Here is an 18,084-nt window from a genome sequence, read left to right as displayed (position 1 = left end):
GCAACAGACATCTGCTTTCGTTTCCTCAATTCTCTGCTTTTTGAAAAGCCTTTAACTCCACCTTCTTCCCACAATCAGTTTCAAAATCCCACACCACCACATTACCATCCTTTTGCAACCCATCATATGAAAAGGAACTGGGTCCTCGGTGGGAAGCAAAACGGAAGGCTCGGTACAGTTACAGTTGCTTTAGCCATTTCCCGGAATACAATGCACGTGAAATAGTTCGGGGGGAAAATATGTTTCTCCACACCCCCAGATATGGCACTGCCTTTCTTACAGGGCTGGCCAAAGACATTTTGCTGCCTGAGGCAAAGAACGAGATGGTGCACCTCTCATTTAATGTTTGAGTGGGCCAGTAGCAGAACCCTACTTCAACACTGATGACAGGGAAGCATCCTCCATTGACCTCCAGGGCAATAAACTGGTGCAGGGCAGGCTATGTGGAACACACAGCTTTGTCCTTTACCAGAGGGAAATGACTGGGAAGCGGCTCCAGAGGAACAGATGGGGGCCTGCAACCTCTGCCCCCACAAAGCATTTGCCACCTGAGCCAATTCCCTCACTCATCCTAATGCCAAGGCCAGCCCTGCTTTCTTAAGGATGAGAAAACTGCTTTAAATCAAAGCAGGCACAAAGGTGGGCAGAAGCTATTCTGGCCCTAAACTGCAACTGGGTGAGAGAATGTCCTGCGGATAGATTCCAGGCTAAAATATTCCAGTTTGTGGTATGTCTGCACAACTCCTCCTCCCTCCCATCCCTTTTTCCACATGTATCATATCCTTTTAGTCTGTATGCCTGGAGGCAGACATTACCTTACTACTGGCTTATGTAACTTACCCTGGGATCCTTTTTCACTTAAGGGTGAGATACAGATGTTTTCAATAAATAAAGCAGAGGCAGGAACACTAGACTGAAAATCTGTTGCTGGACAGCAACAGATTCTAACATTTTCATTTGAAATCCCCAGGGAAGGGCAACTCTTTGCTTTGAATTGTGGATGAAGAAACTTTGGAGCTTTTATGAAATGCTGGGCATTGTTATGTGCCTTCAAGTCGATTACGACTTATGGTGACCCTATGGATCAGCAACCTCCACAAGCATCTGTTATTAACCACCCTGTTCAGATCTTGTAAGTTCAGGTCTTTGGCTTCCTTTATGGAATCAATCCATCTCTTGTTTGGCCTTCCTCTTTTTCTACTCCCTGCTGTTTTTCCCAGCATTATCTTTTCTATTAAATCATGTCTTCTCATTATGTGTCCAAAGTATGATAACCTCAGTTTCATTTGTTTTAGCTTCGAGTGATAGTTCTGGGTTAGTTTGTTCTAACACCCAATTATTTGTCTTTTTCACAGTCCATGGTATCTGCAAAGCTCTCCTCCAACACAGTATTTCGAATGAGTTGATTTTCTATTATCTGCTTTTTTCACTGTCCATCTTTCACATCCATCCACACTTTCTCATTTTACAGAAGTAAAAAAGGACATACATTCAAAATGTGAGTTTGTTTAACTTCATCAGCTTTCTTAGACCAAATGCCCTGTCAGCCACCAGTATGCCTAAAATAGTAGAAGTTGCTCAGACAATGAACTATCCTACATTAGGGAATCAACAACAGAAGGTCCCACAATCAAACCTGACATCTTTACGGGCCCTTCTTGGATCTCCCAATTGCCAAAAGAGGCTGGGGAAAAGTCCTGCAACATCTGTTGTGGAGAGGGAGGTAAGCAAGTTTTAAATTTAACTTTTTTTAAAAAAAATCCCATTTTATTTACTCTGCCTAATTACATAGCAAGGAACATAATTTCTGCAATATGTTTATATTCCATTTATTGAGATGTGACTAGCAACAGTTGTGCAGTAAGATTAATTAGAGAGGGCATCTCCTCTCAACTGCGCAGTGGAAACTGTAGTCATCTACATTTGCTTGACATACATTCAAATATTTTTATCTGATAAGGATTGCCTTGAATGCGAGGAGGGGAATGAAAGAGGAACATGAACACCGCTAATGAGCCATCCTATAAAAGGGAGATTTGAAATAAATGTCCAGATGGCTATTTTTGCCATTCCAGTGTCAACTTTTTCTGTATCACAGAGAGTCAGGGCATTGTTTCACATGGAACCAGCCACAATCTGAGCAGCTGCCAATCCCTGCAGGACTTGATAGCTACAGCACATGCCAGAGAATGGGAAATGCTCAGCAAAGCTATCCCACCAACCTCACATTCTGTTTGGGAGGCAGCTCCCAAAGCACTTGCGAAAATAAGTATGGAAAGTGTCATATATCATGGTATATAGTCGCCCACCTGTTATGCTGCCTGGAGAGATGACCCCAATGCATAGTACTGAAAAAAATTACAGAAGCAGCTTGGTAAGTCACCCCCCAATATGCTGCTAACCCTAACATTTTGGTAGCATCTCTCAAAGCTCATTCCTGCTGCAGAAGCACCTTTTAAATATTGGTAGTGGCCTAGAAGTTAAAAGCAGAGAGATTTCACTCACTGAGGAACAAGAACAGCCTACTGGGTCAGGCCAATGAGTCATCTAATCCAATATCCTGTTCTCAGAGTGGCCAACAAGATGCCCATGGGCAGCCCACAAGCAGGACCCAAGTGCAAGAGCACTCTCCCCTCCTTCTAGCAACTCGCAGTGAAAAGCAATGCTGCCTTCGACAGTGGAGGCTGAGCATAGCCACAATAGCTCGCAGCCATTAAAAGCCTTATCCTCCATCAAGGAGACTGCCACATGCAATCACACCACCTCTAGGCATGTCAGAAAATTCAGAAGAAAACAGAAATGGGAGCGGAAAATGCCGATATTCACTTATTTGTCCCATGTGTGGAGTGGAAATCAATCCAAGGAACACAATCCGTGTTCACTATTGTTGTTGCTTTCAGTCCACAAATGCTATGTAATCTCTTACATTTTTTCTTCATTTGCACTATGTTGTCCTTACATTGAAATGAATAGGGTGGAATAACGTAATGACTATATAATTTACGTAATTTTGCTACAACAGACAGCAAGATGAAAACAGTTTTTGGCAGAAGATGAACTGCAGTGGAACAGAAGTAATGCTGCATGTGACATAAACATGGCAGAACAGAAAATGATGCCTTCTTACTCCCTAACCACCACTTTTCAACCCAGTACTTGCCTCTTAAGGCAAACAAGGGATGGAAAACAACAAAAATGCAGAATAGTATTTATGCACATAAATGATGTAAGTTTTCAAGTCCTCCCTTGTGGAAAACTAAATTGGGCCCCTTTTTCTGTGCATTCTGTTCTGATAGTTGCTACCTCCATGGCTACTCCCAGAGCTTGTGTTAACAGGGTGAAGTGTACTTGGTTCCTGTAACACAGTGGCGGCAACTCAGTGACCCTCCAGATGTTGTCAGATTACAACTCCCATCATGCCTGACCATTGGCCAAGCTGGCTGAGGCTGATGGGAGATGATTTCCTCCTACTCTAACGGCATACCTAACAAGCACCATGTAGATGGAACTCCCTTCAGACTCCAACTAACAGGTGAGCAAGCACAGAGGTAGCAGAAACTGTGGAAGCAGATGGTACATCTACTGAAAGTCTTAGGTCAGGGATGGGGAACCTGTGGCTCTCCAGGTGTTTATTTATTTATTTATTATTTATTTATTTATTTCATTTTTAAACCGCCCATAGCGAATAGCTCTCTGGGCGGTGAACAAAACAAGATTAAAATACAATATTACAATAAAATTACAATAAAATCAGCAACAAGTTGGACTCCAACTTCCATCAGCCTTAATCAGCATGGACAATGGCCAGGAATTATGGGAACTGTAGTCTAACAGGGCTGCAGGTTTTCCACTCCTCTTAGATAAGCATATAAGCCTGCAATGAATCCTTCAGTGACAAGCTCAGGAGTAAGGTTGGTAACAGACGAAGCAAGTGCTTTCTCACTCACCTACCCCTTGGTAATTTTAAATGAAAACAGGGAGAGGTTGTGCTTAAAAAGACTTTCAGGTGTACACTGAAAAGTGGCAAATCTTACACACACGGCTAAAAAGACATTCTAAATATGCACACAGGACTGGATCTTCTGGACATGTTGTGAGAAGCATGCCCAGTAACGGCAGTGGAACTTACTTACAAGAGTCTAAGAATTCCATGGTATATAGAAAATGTAATTCCTCTAAGAGAGTATAGCAGCAGACTTACAGTTCTGTCCAAATGATTCCCAATCTTTTATTTGTGCAGAGCTCTAAACTGAATGAACCTCTTGGATCTCTGTCACGTTAACAATTAGACAGAAAAACCAGAACCATGAAAGTGTTACATGCACAATGAGCTCTAATAATGAATTGTAACACATTTGGTTTTTATCCAAGACTATTATGTCCTCATACATGGATATTTAGTAGTTTCACTGAAGTGTTAGGTAAACGTCTTTGAGAATCAACCCATTGTGTGTTGGTCCACTGGGCCTTTTTTGTGGCTCTGGTTTGCACTTTTAAAAGATAGTATGCAGAAAATTACTTGCATAAGAAAAATCACTCTCTAGATGTTCATCTCAGAAGACAGATACGCAGAAGCCAGGTTCTGGGAGTATTTGGGTATGAGGAAATCCTGAGCATAAATCTATTACCTATTAATGCTTTACATTGGAGATGGGTAATCTGTGGCTCTTCAGATGCTGTTAGACTCCAACTCCCACTGGCTCTAGCCAACATGGCTAATGGTCAGGAATGATGGGAGTTGTAGTCCAACAATACGTAGAGGGTCACAGATTGCCTATCCCTGCATTACATACATGAAGCAAGATGCAGTTAGGATAAGTGCATACAAGTTAGCTAAAAATTTAGGGACTGAAAGCAGGCAGCGGGGTCATACATTATTTTCTATGAATGAATTTATTTCCCCCAGGAATTCTCCACTCCGTCTCCCTCCACCGGCATTGACCGTTACTGCTACTGTCACCAACCCAGGTAAAAAAGAGAAGCTTGGGGATTCTCCTAAACCTCTTTTTAAATCTGTGTCTACAACTTGGATTTAGGAGCATCATCACACTCATTTTAGCTCAGGCTGATGACAGGTGCATTTAAAACTAAAGACAGATGGAAAGGTGGGGAGTGTGTGCACATGCAATCTTGCCACCTGTTTCTGATCCCCAAATCCTGGAAATAATATGCTTGGCTATCCTTTGGTCTCTGTACTTAACCAATAAATAAATGCTGATCAATAATTATACCAGAACCAAAGAACAAATATGAACAACAAACAATTTAAAATAACTTTATAAATTGTCACATTTCTCCTTTGTACATCCTTCTGCTGCATTCCTCAGGTTTGTTTCTCAAAGTCTGCAAACCATGCTCTTCCCCCACCCCCAGTGAAAGGTAGTTTGTTGAATGAAAAGCTCAAAACCAGCCTTCAGCACATTATTCACACAAGGTTCAACATAGTTCAGATCCCTTCCTCCATTCTCCACACAAATCCAAAATGAAATTTGTCAATAAGATATTTTAAGAAAATGTAAATAAGTGCCACCTCTGAAGCAGTATTTTCAGAAGAGAATTTATAACTCCCATATGACAGGGTAAGCCAAAGTTTCTCATAACAGGCTAAAAATATCACGGTTCAAGTATTAAACCAAATTTCTGAGAAATTTCTAAAGAATCCATACTTCTGATAAATAAGAACACATTGGAAGCAAGTATACATTGCTATATACTGCATATAAAAATGTCTGCTTTAAACTGAGGACAGATGTACAGACAAAAAAAGATGAACAAAGTAAGCCATGAAAATCGATAGGATACATCCCCCAACACACACAAGTTTTCTTTGTCCAGAATTACTCCACAAATTGAGGGGGATCTGCTGACATTTGGTTTGTGAAGCGCAGTCAAATCCAAGTCTATTCTTATGTGAAAATGTGTCACCCAGCAGGAAGGCCCTACGGCATTCCAGTTTCTGAGGGGGGTGGGTTCTTGCAACATGCAATTGCATATCCCTGCTTCCCTCTGGAGGAAGAAAAAAATCCTTGGCTCGAAAAGCCTCTGCTTGTTTCTCCTTTGGGCTTGGCTCTTCTCAGTTCCCTGTTTCACCAGGCTCTTCTTCATGGTCACTCTTCTTGTGTTTCCTCATATGCTTATATTTCTCGACATAAGCCTTCACAAGATTCACCACCTTCACAGGGTTAATTTCACCACTTTTGCTATGACAGATCTAGAAAGAGTAAAAGGGGATCAAGTTAGTTTCAGCATTGGTTAGTGTAAGCCAGAATCATTCAGCCTTCCTTGACTTCAAATTCACTACCTGAAAGAGGGTATTCTTGTGTCAGCGGCTAAAATTCAGCTCATACAGCATGACTCATATGGACCCCTTCACAGCAGTTTGCCCAAGTTTAAAATAAAACTTTCCCCTTCATTACCTTTTGCACCGCCTTCCGAAGAATGTCCTTGTATTCCTCCTTGGTGATCTCCCTTTTCTGGTAAAAGGGCTTGATTGCAAGTTTCACTTCTTCCACAGCCCTCTCTTGCATGTGAAGTTTCTTCATGTACTACAAGGACAAAAACTGAGTTAGCCAAAAAGCTGCCTGCAAGAAAGGTTTTCAAATCAAAACATCAGAGGATGCAGTTCTTCTGCTACAGGAGGACAGCATGCTGCTCCCTTGTGGCTGTATCTTATGCAGTCCCAGTTATGTTAGAACTTGGGGGAAATCAAGTGGGATGCACAGATGGGATTATTTTCCCAGATCTCCCATGAAGTGCAGAGCTGGGACTTGGTGATGAAAGAAAAAAGGCTGTCCCAAAGTTCTGTACTGAGACCAACACTATACCTTTCACTGATGTGATCTAGAGTCAGGGGTGGAAAGATGGCAAAGTAATTGAGCATCATGTAAAACCCCAAAAATCTCTCTACTGGGCAAGCAGGCAACAAGACAACATAATTAATGCACATCGGAACAAAATACATCTACCTTGGGTATAAATACCCAGGAAGACAATCTTAACTGCTTAGAGGTTTTGATGATTGAGCAGTATATAAATCCTGCTAAATAAATAAATTTTAGGAGCACAGCAGAAAACTCAGTAATCAGCAGCTTATTGTGATACAGGAGAAAAAAGGGAAAGCACTTGGAACGATCAGAAAAGAGGTTGAGGACAACGCAGCTGGTATTTATAAAGTATGGAACGCAAGTATGGGCAGTTCTGATCATCCCATTTTTAAAAGGATATAGTAAAGTCAGAAAAATCTATGCTTTGAAATTAGTTTGTTTCAAATACAGCATAGTTAATCATAGTTTGTCTGTCTGGGCAACACAACAAGCTGTGGTTAAGCGCAAACAAGAGAGAAAGTTTCTAAACTCCTCCTTGTGGCTGCATGCTGGAGGAGCATACAAGTCTGAGGCTCACCCAGGCTATTCTTGTGACACTACACTATGGTTTAGCATGATGCCTGAACTCCCTTGTCTCAATGCCCTAGAACGTGGATGCATTCAAGGAAAGCAAAAAGAACATCTTCATGAACTGCATCGTTAGTTTACTGAATTCCCTGCTACAAAATATGGTAACGACCAGTAATTTAGATGTATTTAAAAAGGGTTAGACACATTAAACGATGACAAGTCCTATCAACAGGTATTCACCAAAATAGTTAAATGCTCAGTGGTGATTTACTTCTAGCAACTACATGCTCTCTCCGTGGAGCACTACTTGATCGTTCTTAAAGACAGAATGGCTAGGAGGCCTGATTCAGCAGGCCAATTCTTACATTTTGTGGGAGAAATCCAACATAATGTTAGTGGAAGAAGTTTGAGATTTATGTTGTTGCACAAGCAGTAGCACAAACGCTTAAATGTCACCAAGTATAATAGTACTAGAACAGAATAGTAGAGTTGGAAGGGTCCTATAAGGCCATCTAGTCCGACCCCCTGCTCAATGCAGGAATCCAAATCAAAGCATTCCCAACAAATGACTGTCCAGCTGCCCTTTGAATGCCTCCAGTGTCGGAGAGCCCACTACCTCTCTAGATAATTGGTTTCAATGTTGTATGGCTCTAACAGGCTTTGATGTTCAGTCAAAATCTGGCTTCCTGCAACTTGACCCCATTATTCTGTGTCCGACACTCTGGGACAATAAAGAACAGATCCCGCCCCCCTCTGCATGACAACTTTTTTTTTTTGGTATAAATTTTTATTTATTTTCTTCACAGAAATCTTTAGGTAAAACCTCATACATATATCAATCCAACAACAACATAATCCTATCTCAACAATATTCAACAAAAACATAGAAACAAAAGGGGAACAAGATCTCTCAAGGAACATGTCCAAAAACAGAACCCGCATATTGACCAGTTTATGGGAAGATGTCACACTTAAATCTCCGATGGAGTAGTTTCCGTAGTTATATTTGTTTCCAAATCTGCCAGGCCTCCATGGATGGGCGATGCCCAGATGAATCTTCGGAAGTATGTTCAATAAATGAATGCCAAGCTATATAGAAAGAGTCTGGCATCTCTTTTCCTTGTTTTATTTTCAATTTGTGTGTAAGCTTTTCCATTAGAGCAATATTCCAAAGGGAAATGTGCCATTGCTCAATTGTAAGACTGTCTGCAGTTTTCCATTGCGATGCAATTGTCAATTCTGCTGCCAGAGTCATGTAGATAATCAGTTCTTTAGAGAGCAGTTTTGAGTGTGTATCATTAAAGATGTTTAGCAACAGCAGTTTAGGGGGAAATGCAAATTATAAATCAATGACCAAAAATCCCGTATTCTTTCACAATCCCACCATAAATGAAAGTAGGTTCCAGTCTTCCCACATCCCCTCCAACAAAGTGGGGAGGATGATGAGAACATATGTGAAATTTGGACAGGTGTGTAATACCAACAACGTACCAATTTTAGATTGTTCTTTTACTTAACTAGAAACCGATCTGAATGGTCATAGTTCCCACATCCTATTCCAATCTCTGAGTTGTATTTTGGAACCTACGACCATTTCCCATTGATCTTTTAGTGAGAGAGTAGATTTTAAAGATGTATTAAGTAATATAGAGTATATTTTAGAGACTAGGCCTTTTTTCTCCCTGGCACATGTTTTTAATTAGTTGTAAAAGGTCTTGTTGCTTGTTGTTTAACACAGTTTAATTAAATAAAGCTGCGGACTTGGGCTAATGTTAGCCAGTTCGGTTTAATTCTGTGTAATTTAAGTTTCAGTTGCTCAGTTGAGAGCGGCATGGAATTTACATAGAAATCACATAATTTGTATAATCCTTTATCACTCCAACCCTTTAACTGGAGTTCTCTATCAGAGGTGTGGAATTTGGGATGAAAAGCAAGTGGTATTAGGGGTGCACTGCCTTCAAGTCAATTCCGACCTATGGCGAACCTATGAATAATCAGGGTTAATTTATTCTGCCAATTTCCAGCATTGAAACATACATTTTGTGAATGAGTTAACCATATTATTGATAAATTGGGGTTTGATAAAAAGGGTAGGATCTTTAAAATCACCTCTGAAGCGACTTTAGTTTCCATTTCAATCCAATGTTTCTCATTAATGTTTCTAATTAAGTATAGCATTTGACGGATCTGAAAGGCATTATAATAGGATGATGTGGAATGCCCCATCCTCCTAGATTTGCTTTCCTATAAGTGAATAAGCTAATCTTGGGGGGGGGGGTGAAAAATGAATTTATTTATCGTTTGTTGCCAAGATTTCATTGCATCTTTGGGAATAGGGATGGGTAGAACTTGAAACAAAAATAAAAAACAAGGAAGTGGCATAATTTGCATTGCTGCTATCCTGCCCAATATTGAAAGAGATTTGCTTCTCTAAGATTTTAAATTACTTCTGAGTTTCCTGACAATTGGGTTATAATTCAAATAGAACAACTTATTTATGTTTTCAGGCAAAATAACACCAAGGTATTTAACTGATCTGGCACAAACCGAAATCCCCAATGTAGTTTTGATTAGATTTTGTATAGTGGAACCTAAATTTACAAAAAGGGATTCAGATTTGGTGTAATTAATTGTGAATCCAGACATTTCTTTATATTTTTGAAGCAATTTTTTCAAGCTGTTTAATGATGATGTTGGGTCTGACAGAAGGAGCCACGTCATCGGCAAACTTATGGATGGTTCCTTTTATATTATAACCCTTAATAATAGGATCCTCCCTCACTGCTTGTGCCAAAGGTTCCATGGTTAAAGCAAATAAGAGCTGTGAGAGAGGACATCCTTGTTTTGTCCCTTTTTCAATCTTTGTAAATCCTGATTCAAATGCATTAGTCCTAATATTAGCTAGACCTTGTTTATAAAGGTTTTGGATAATTTTAATAAACGTGTCACCAAATCTATAATGTTGCAAAACCTGGAAAAGTAAGTCCCAATGTAATGAATCAAATGCTTTCAGAGCATCCAATTTGAAGATTGCTAGTGGTTTGTGGTATTTTCTGCTGTGCCAAATAATATTTAGTAGACGTCTGACAGAGTCCGAAATTTGTCTGCCTTTGATGAAGCCAGTTTGATCTGGATTAATAATTGCGGGCATGATGAGCCTAAGACTGTTGGCCAGGACTGAGGTAAATATTTTTAAATCTTGATTCAGTAGATTGATTGGTCTATAATTATTTGTATCAGTGGGATCTTTTCCTGTTTTAGGGATTAAAACCATACATGAGTTTTTCCAAGTTGATGGAATTTCATTATCCTCCCAAATCATATTGAATAGTCATGTTAGGTGAGGGACCAGTAGTGTTAAACTTCTTGTAAAAGTCTGTGGAAAAGCCACCTGACCCGGGAGCTTTATTATTTTTAAGTTTCTTAATAACATCCTGAACTTCGTTCTCATTGAATTTGTTATTTATAGCAGACTGTTGGTCCTGATCTAACTTTGTGAGGTTAAGATTTCGAAGGAAGGATGAAATGTTTACTTCCTTGGGCTCAGTGGCTTGATATAATTTTTGGTAGTATGACATAAATGCAGAATAATTTTTTTTGGTTTTGTAAGCGAGATGATTATCATCTTGTTTAAAGCACCATATTCTATTAGAAGATTGATTATGTTGTAGCATATTAGCTAACAGCTTAAAATTTCCATTGCCTTTTTCATAGAATCTTTTAAGATAAATCATAGCTTTTGATATTTTTGAAATTTCTAAAGCTTCTATTGTTTTCCTCACAGAGTCCAATTTATCTCTGATTTTAAGGGAGCCTATTTGTTTATGTTGTCATTCCAGTTTCTGCAATTCAACAGAGGCTGTTTATTAGGACAGACGTTTGTTTTTGTAATTTATTTTTCTCTGCGATACAACATCCTCGTATTACAGCTTTCATCGCATCCCAAACAATACTATCTTCAATTCCTTTCCCTGTATTGTGTGTAAAATAATCTTTAATGGTCGTTTGGATGGTCTCTGTAGCTAATTGATTGGTGAGTGAAGAGTTGTCAATTGCCAGGTGGGTGTGATTGTTTCTCTTTCTCCCAAAGATAATGTTGCCCACACTGCAGTGTGGTCAGAGACCAAAAATAAACCAATTTGAGATTCTTGTAGTGTGGTTTGCAATGTGCTGGAAATAAGGAGGTAATCTAGTCTGTAATAACATTTATATCTGAGTAAAATGTGTAATTCCTCTCTGATTTATATAATGTTCTCCAGGTGTCTATTAAGTTAAATTTAGACAAAATATTTTGAAAATTTGATTTGTTGGTAGACTGAACCCCTAGGTAGAGTAGCATCTATAGATTTGTCCCATAGAGGGTCTGCGGCCCAACTGAAATCTCCTCCAATTATTAATTCACCTTCTGCAAAGTTATGTTTTTTTAGAAGAGAGGAAGCAAAAAAGCATAATTGTTTTGTATTAGGGGTGTATAGTGATGCTAGGGTTACTTTTGGGGTACCCAATCTCCCTTTAACAAGTATTAACCGTCCTTCCGTATCTTTGTAAGTCTGAATATGTTTAAAGGGGAAAGAACATGCTATTAAAATAGCTATCCCTCTGCTTTTGGAGGATCCATGAGATGAGTATTGCTCTCTATAATAAGCATGTGGCAACAGTTTTGAGACTTCTTTGTTAGAATGAGTTTCCTGAATGAAAATAATGTGGGGCTTGTCTTTTAAAATAAAATCAGAGACCCTACGTCGTTTAACTGTGTGTGACAACCGTTCATGTACTTGAAGAGTGCTATCATATCTCCCGTCTTCTCTTCTCCAGGCTAAACATACCCAGCTCTTTCAGTCTCTCCTCATAGGACTTTGTTTCCAGTCCCCTGATCATCCTTGTTGCCCTCCTCTGAACCTGTTCCAGTTTGTCTGCATCCTTCTTGAAGTGCGGAGACCAGAATTGGACACAGTATTCGAGATGAAGCTTAACCAGTGCCGAATAGAGGCGAACTAATACTTCACGCGATTTGGAAACTATACTTCTGTTAATGTAGCCTAATATAGCATTTGCCTTTTTTGCAGCCACATCACACTGTTGGCTCATATTCAGCATGTGATCAATGACAATTCCAAGTTTCTTCTCGCATGTGGTATTGCTGAGCCAAGTATCCCCCAATCTTATAACTGTGCATTTGGTTTCTTTTTCCTAAGTGTAGAACTTTGCACTTATCCCTATTGAATTTCATTCTGTTGTTTTCAGCCCAATATTCCAGCCTAAGTAGTTGCACTAGAGGTTGTGTAACATCTTTTGCAAGTACAGGACATGCATTGGATTTAGCTATTATGCTATGCTAACAATGGGATTCCCACGGGCTATTGTGCAAGTGGGCCACATCTGGGTATCAGCTTAAACACTTCATCTTAGCGAGCCATTCATATCCACTCACCTCCTCATTTTTTGATTTATCCATGGGAGATTTAGGTGCTTTGTCTTTCTCCTCTGTGTCTCCCGTGGAAGCGGCCTGGATTCCTGGCTCTGAAGCCAATGCCAGATTGCCAGGCTCTGGAGTCAATCCCTGCCCTGCCACACAGCTAAGCAAAGGAAGACTCCCTTGCATGATGAACTGAACAGTGGGCTGACTAACAGGTGCATAGGGTGGCAGACTCGAGGGAAGCGGTGCTATCAAAGGCAGGTTCTGGTTGTAAACCTGAAGAAAAGAAACAAAACATCAGAAAATACTTCTCATACCATAACATGTCCTATGTCCACTGTTGGGAGGCAGTATGTCTCTGAATGCCAGTTACTGCAAATCACAGGTAAGGACAGCAGTGTGGCATTTCCACAGGCATCTGGTTAGCCAGTGAGAACAGGATGCTGGAGTACATGGGGCTTTGGCCAGATCCAGCAGGCTCTTCTTATATTCTTAAGAGAGGGTGGGGGTTGGCATAGGGAGGTGGTGCACAGCGACTCCAAGAACAGCTTTCACTCAAAGGTCTGGTGGATTACTTTCTGCTAATTCAAAAGGGCCAAAATTGCCACCCTGGGCTCCTGCTGGGAGGAAGGGCGGGATATAAATCAAATAATAATAATTTAAAAAATAAAATTACTGTGTTCCCATCAACCTCACACTTGTCACTGGGATGCAGTGGATAGTCTTCAATTCTCTAAAACATGCAGTCTAATTGATCTTAAGTTGTATACAAAAAGCACACACACATCTTAAAAAGCTACCAGAAATTAGAATCCACAGGACCATTGCAAAGTAAGAGAACACTGTTTTTATTTTAAAGTGGGAGGTGGGGAAATACAAAAGTCAAAAGACTGTTCAAGTACAGTACATGGGCTGAATGAAATGTACTGCATGTGGGAGAAGGAAGAAGAGCATTCCACAATGAAATCAAGGTGGGGCACAAGTTCACAGATGTAGTGGAATGACCTTCCATAACACTTGTCTCTGAGGGGAAACCAACCTGAGAGGAATCTAGATCAGGAAACATAGGCTCGGAAATCATATAATTGGTTGGAGGAGGCTCAGTTAACTGCACCTGATTTAATGTTTGGGTCAAATCCTCTGCTTTCCAGACCCCTTCTTTCATTCTCTGCTGTTTGCAGAACGGAACCCCTAAAAATTCCCCAAGAAAAGAAAAGCACTTCAGCATAGCAATAAATCCAGACAATTACAGCAAATTACAACACTTTTAAGTGAGCAAACATTATGACAATATAGAAGAACTCTATATTGATGATAAAACCAACTTCCATAACTTCTTTAAATGGGCTTTTGTCTGCAGGCACAAACACTTTTCAAAATTCTTAGAAATACCTAGTAAAGGTGAATTCACAGGTTAAAGTTTCTTAAATTGGACCAGATGTTAAGTGTGATCCTGGATGAGGGTGGAAACATGTATGTTCTTTCAAGTATTCATATAAACAACTCTAACAAGAGGAATCAAGTCCTAAAGACTAATCCCATCTTAAATAATCCTAGTTTTGGAAAGTTTTGAAGAATTCACTACTGTACTAAAGAATGCTAAGCATGGATGCATACATGCTAGAGAGAAAAGCATGGCTCAGTTAACAAGAGTAAGCATTGCTTGCCATTTTATCAGAACTAGAAAACCATAGTTTGCACTTGTTCTCAAAGCCAAGAACAAACCTTAGTTTAGAATTCTGCTTTGTGGGCCAAGTGCAAACAAGAGTTTGCCAAGTTAGGTGTAACGGCAGACTATGGTTTGCCACAAAAAAGGTCAGTGTAAGAGAGCATAAAGCAAGGAGACAGCATGTGAATTCAATACTCACTAACACAGGCTGCAATCCAATACAGGTCTACTCAGAAGTAAGCTCCATTGGGTTCAATGGGATTTGCTCCCAGGTAAGCGTGAATGGGATTGCAGCCATAATTGTTTGGCATTACATCTGAACCAACACTGCGTCCCTGACTTGAATTGAAAGAGGTTGCAATATTAAGAACCATTCACAAAGATCTTTTTTCATTTTTCATCTAATATTGTGTAGCACAGATCTGATCTTCAGTTATCTACCATTCTAATGGTCCAAGATAAAGGCACAAATCCAAGGGAAATCAACACACCCTTAAGTATTTTCATCTTTCTCTAAACTGCACCCATTACTTTTAACCTGAGGCTCTCATTCAGTGGGACCAATATCACTTTGAAAAATGAGAAGCAACACTCTGTCCCACTTTTAATGAGAAAAACAGCTCCTACCCCTGCAATATTGTATTTTGCTAAGATTTCCCATACACTTACTTGTTGTTTTGCCTGCAGTCACTGCATCACTTTCTTCCTCTTGAAGATTCCATGTAACCCTTTTCACTGGTGGTTTAGATTTCAACACAGGTCCTTGAGCTACTGCCTCTAGTTCAGGTTTATTTACATCAGCTACATTCTCATCCGACACAAGGCTCCCACCTTTAGCCTCTGTCGGTGTTCCAATTTCTGATAAAACTTGAATTGGCACTGCCTCATTATGCTCCTGTACAAGTTCCTCCTTCTCTAACAGAGAGTCTGTTAAAAATGGGCACACATCAGTATCTTCTTTTTTAATTTCAATTTCCTCCAGTTTCATACTACTTTGGCTACAAAGTTCTGCCAATTCTTTCCCCATGGAAGAATTTATGTTGTCAGGTAACACTTCAGAACTTGAGCACTCTGCCTGAGGAGAAATTATTTCATTTACAAGCTTCTTACAGATTTGCTCCTTTGAAATGGCCTCTTCTAAATCAACTTCCATTATGCTCTCTTTTGGAGGACTCTCCTGCACAGGGACCAGGTCTAGATGAACGTTCAAAGTTTCTTGTGTCATATCTTCTAGTTCTTGTGCCCAAGGAGGAGCATGTTCAAGAGAACTATCTAGGTTCTCATCTTTCTTATCCTTCTCTTGAAGAGGTAGTGGTGACATCTCGTTTGGCTTCCACTGCCTTTCTTTGGAGCGTGACCTGGATTGCAGCTGTTTCTCCCTAGACTTAGTTCCTTTAGACTCCCGGGCCCCTGATGGCGAGGATGACCTCGATCTCCTTTTTCGCTTCTCCCGAGATCTAGACCTAGATCTTTTTCTCTCTCGGCACCTTGAGGCCTTCTCTTTCTCATACCTGTCATAGCTTCTCTCTCTTCTGTGCTTTTTTTTCTTCATTCTCTCAGCACTGTTTGATGGGGAATATTCTTGTCCCCTGGATCTAGAGGTCGAGTGCTTTTTCTTTTTTCTACTTTCGTACAACTCAAAAGAAGAGTTGCCTGGACTACCAGATTGTGATCTAGATCTCTTGTGTTCTTTTGGCCAGGATCTTTTTGCTTTTTTGTCTTTAGTCTTATCCTTTGCTTTCTTTTTTTTCAATCGCTCATGACTACTGGAGCAGTCGCTTGATGAACGCCGAGCCTTTGCTTTAATCCTCTGGCTTTTACTGTATTTTTCTTCAACAGAGTGAGAAGTAGATCTGGAGCTTCTATCTCTTGAACATGTTCTTGACCTAGATCTTGATCGAGCGCTTGTGTATTCTTTCATAGTTGCCTTTTTTCTTTTTAATTTTTTCTGGCTCTGAGAACTAGAATTTGATGGGGATCTTGAAAAAGATTGCTCTTCTGTTTGCTCGGTTTTAGGTAATGTTTGCTGTTCACTTTCCCTTATGGGACTGTCCAACTTAATTTTTACTCTAGATTTAGCTTGGTCATCTTCAAAAATTATCCTAGGCCCATCTTCATCATCTTCATTTACGTGCTCCTCATAAATAACTTGCTTGATAGCAGATGATGTATAGGGTACACTCGACAATTCCTCCTCATCAGCTTTTTCTTGTTCTGTATCAGGTACCTGCTCCACAAGCCTCTTCTTTATTGCATCGTCATGAGACTCTGTGTTACCTGATGGTGCATCAGACGATTCAGCCCCTGATCCAAAGATATTTTCCAACACATAAGGGGTAATGCGGCGCACTGTTTGGAAAGTCTGAACTTTTGGACTTGCTATAGATATTGTTCTGGTGATATTAGTGAGGGGCAATCTTTCTGGACTGCTATTTGCTGAGCTTGAATCAGAACCTGTTGGATCAAAAGGATCATATATTTCACTTTTGACTGGTTTAGTTTTTTTCAGCAAAAAGAGGGGTGATGGATTCTCTTTCTGTTGTACTTTATTGTCAACTGGTCGGAAAGTATTGCAAAACCCAGGATTAGACAGTCTGCTGGAATGTCCAACATTTCCAGGGATGTTGATTTTAAAGCTCTCAAAGGAAGAGGTTCCAACTTTCCCCCTTGAAGGAGGAAGGGTGGAACTGGCATGGGCAACGGCGTTTGTAGGACAGCCTCCACTTGTATGCACTTGCTGCTGAGTAGCATTCGGCTTGCTGTTTTCCATTTTACTACCTCCAAGTGGCTGGTTTGTACTCCCTTTGCCAGTCAACTGTGTTACACAGGAGCTGGGAATATCACTGCTTCGGTCACTGGCAGGTTGCGATCCCAAATGTCCACTATTTGTTTCCTTTTTAATCTTTGGTATCCTGGGGAGTTCAGAGATATCAAGCCTTTTAGGAGACAATTTCAGAGGCTGCCTCACAGGCATAGCCTTTGAGACCGAACTAGAGTTGTTGCACAATAATTTAAAAGAGGCTGAAAGAGGGGCCCCAGGCAACTTAGAGCCTCCATTAAATCTGAACACTTCACCCAGTTTGGGGCCACATCTATTCAGATTTGCTAAATTCTGAGTCTGAACAGACCTTGGAGTCATCGAGTATTCAAACCTAATGGGTGCCCTTCCAAACGTAATCTGTGGTGGACTCACTGCCTTGTTTGCTATGCTTAGTGATGATGGGGACAAGGTGCAAGCATTTGGGATGGCAGGTTTGGCATTCAGATGCAGTCGTGAAGACACCAAAGATTCAGCAACGGAAGTACTAGCTGGGATCCCCAGATGTGATGCCCCCGGCTGGGCGCTTTCCTCCAAGCCTTCCACTGCTCTTGAGCTGCTTACTGAATTGTCATGCAGCAATGAGACTGAAAGATATATGAGAAAATTTTTAGCTTTTCAATCATTTGCTTGTACCAATCCATATTGAATTTTAATATGAAGTTAGCATGGGTCAACATAATTATTTTTGGCAACTAATTATCAATATTTAAGTGAGCGGCTATTGAAATGGCGTTGCCAAACTTGGCCAACTAGCTAACATGACTTCTGAAAGGACAATTATGTC

At 40.3% G+C, this 18,084-nt stretch overlaps 1 protein-coding gene across 3 annotated transcripts in view; it reads right to left on the bottom strand.

Moving 5' to 3' along the window:
- Positions 1-5,265: 5,265 nt before the first annotated feature.
- The window catches only part of PHRF1 (PHD and ring finger domains 1), a 41,715-nt gene continuing 28,896 nt past the window's right edge, over positions 5,266-18,084 (bottom strand). For all 3 annotated transcript variants that reach the window (XM_061609999.1, XM_061609998.1, XM_061610000.1), the window contains 5 exons: positions 15,149-17,884; positions 13,925-14,001; positions 12,826-13,086; positions 6,417-6,545; positions 5,266-6,211 (listed from right to left, as the gene is read on the bottom strand). In XM_061609999.1, the coding sequence (XP_061465983.1) occupies positions 6,074-6,211; positions 6,417-6,545; positions 12,826-13,086; positions 13,925-14,001; positions 15,149-17,884 (3,341 nt within the window). In that variant the 3' untranslated portion in view covers positions 5,266-6,073. The remainder of the gene's footprint in view (positions 6,212-6,416; positions 6,546-12,825; positions 13,087-13,924; positions 14,002-15,148; positions 17,885-18,084) is intronic.

The sequence above is a fragment of the Rhineura floridana genome, chromosome 2 (assembly GCF_030035675.1).
Source record: "Rhineura floridana isolate rRhiFlo1 chromosome 2, rRhiFlo1.hap2, whole genome shotgun sequence".
NCBI lineage: Eukaryota > Metazoa > Chordata > Lepidosauria > Squamata > Rhineuridae > Rhineura > Rhineura floridana.
The sequence above is the reverse complement of the archived record's forward strand: the minus strand, read 5'-3'. Positions and strand labels throughout refer to the sequence as shown.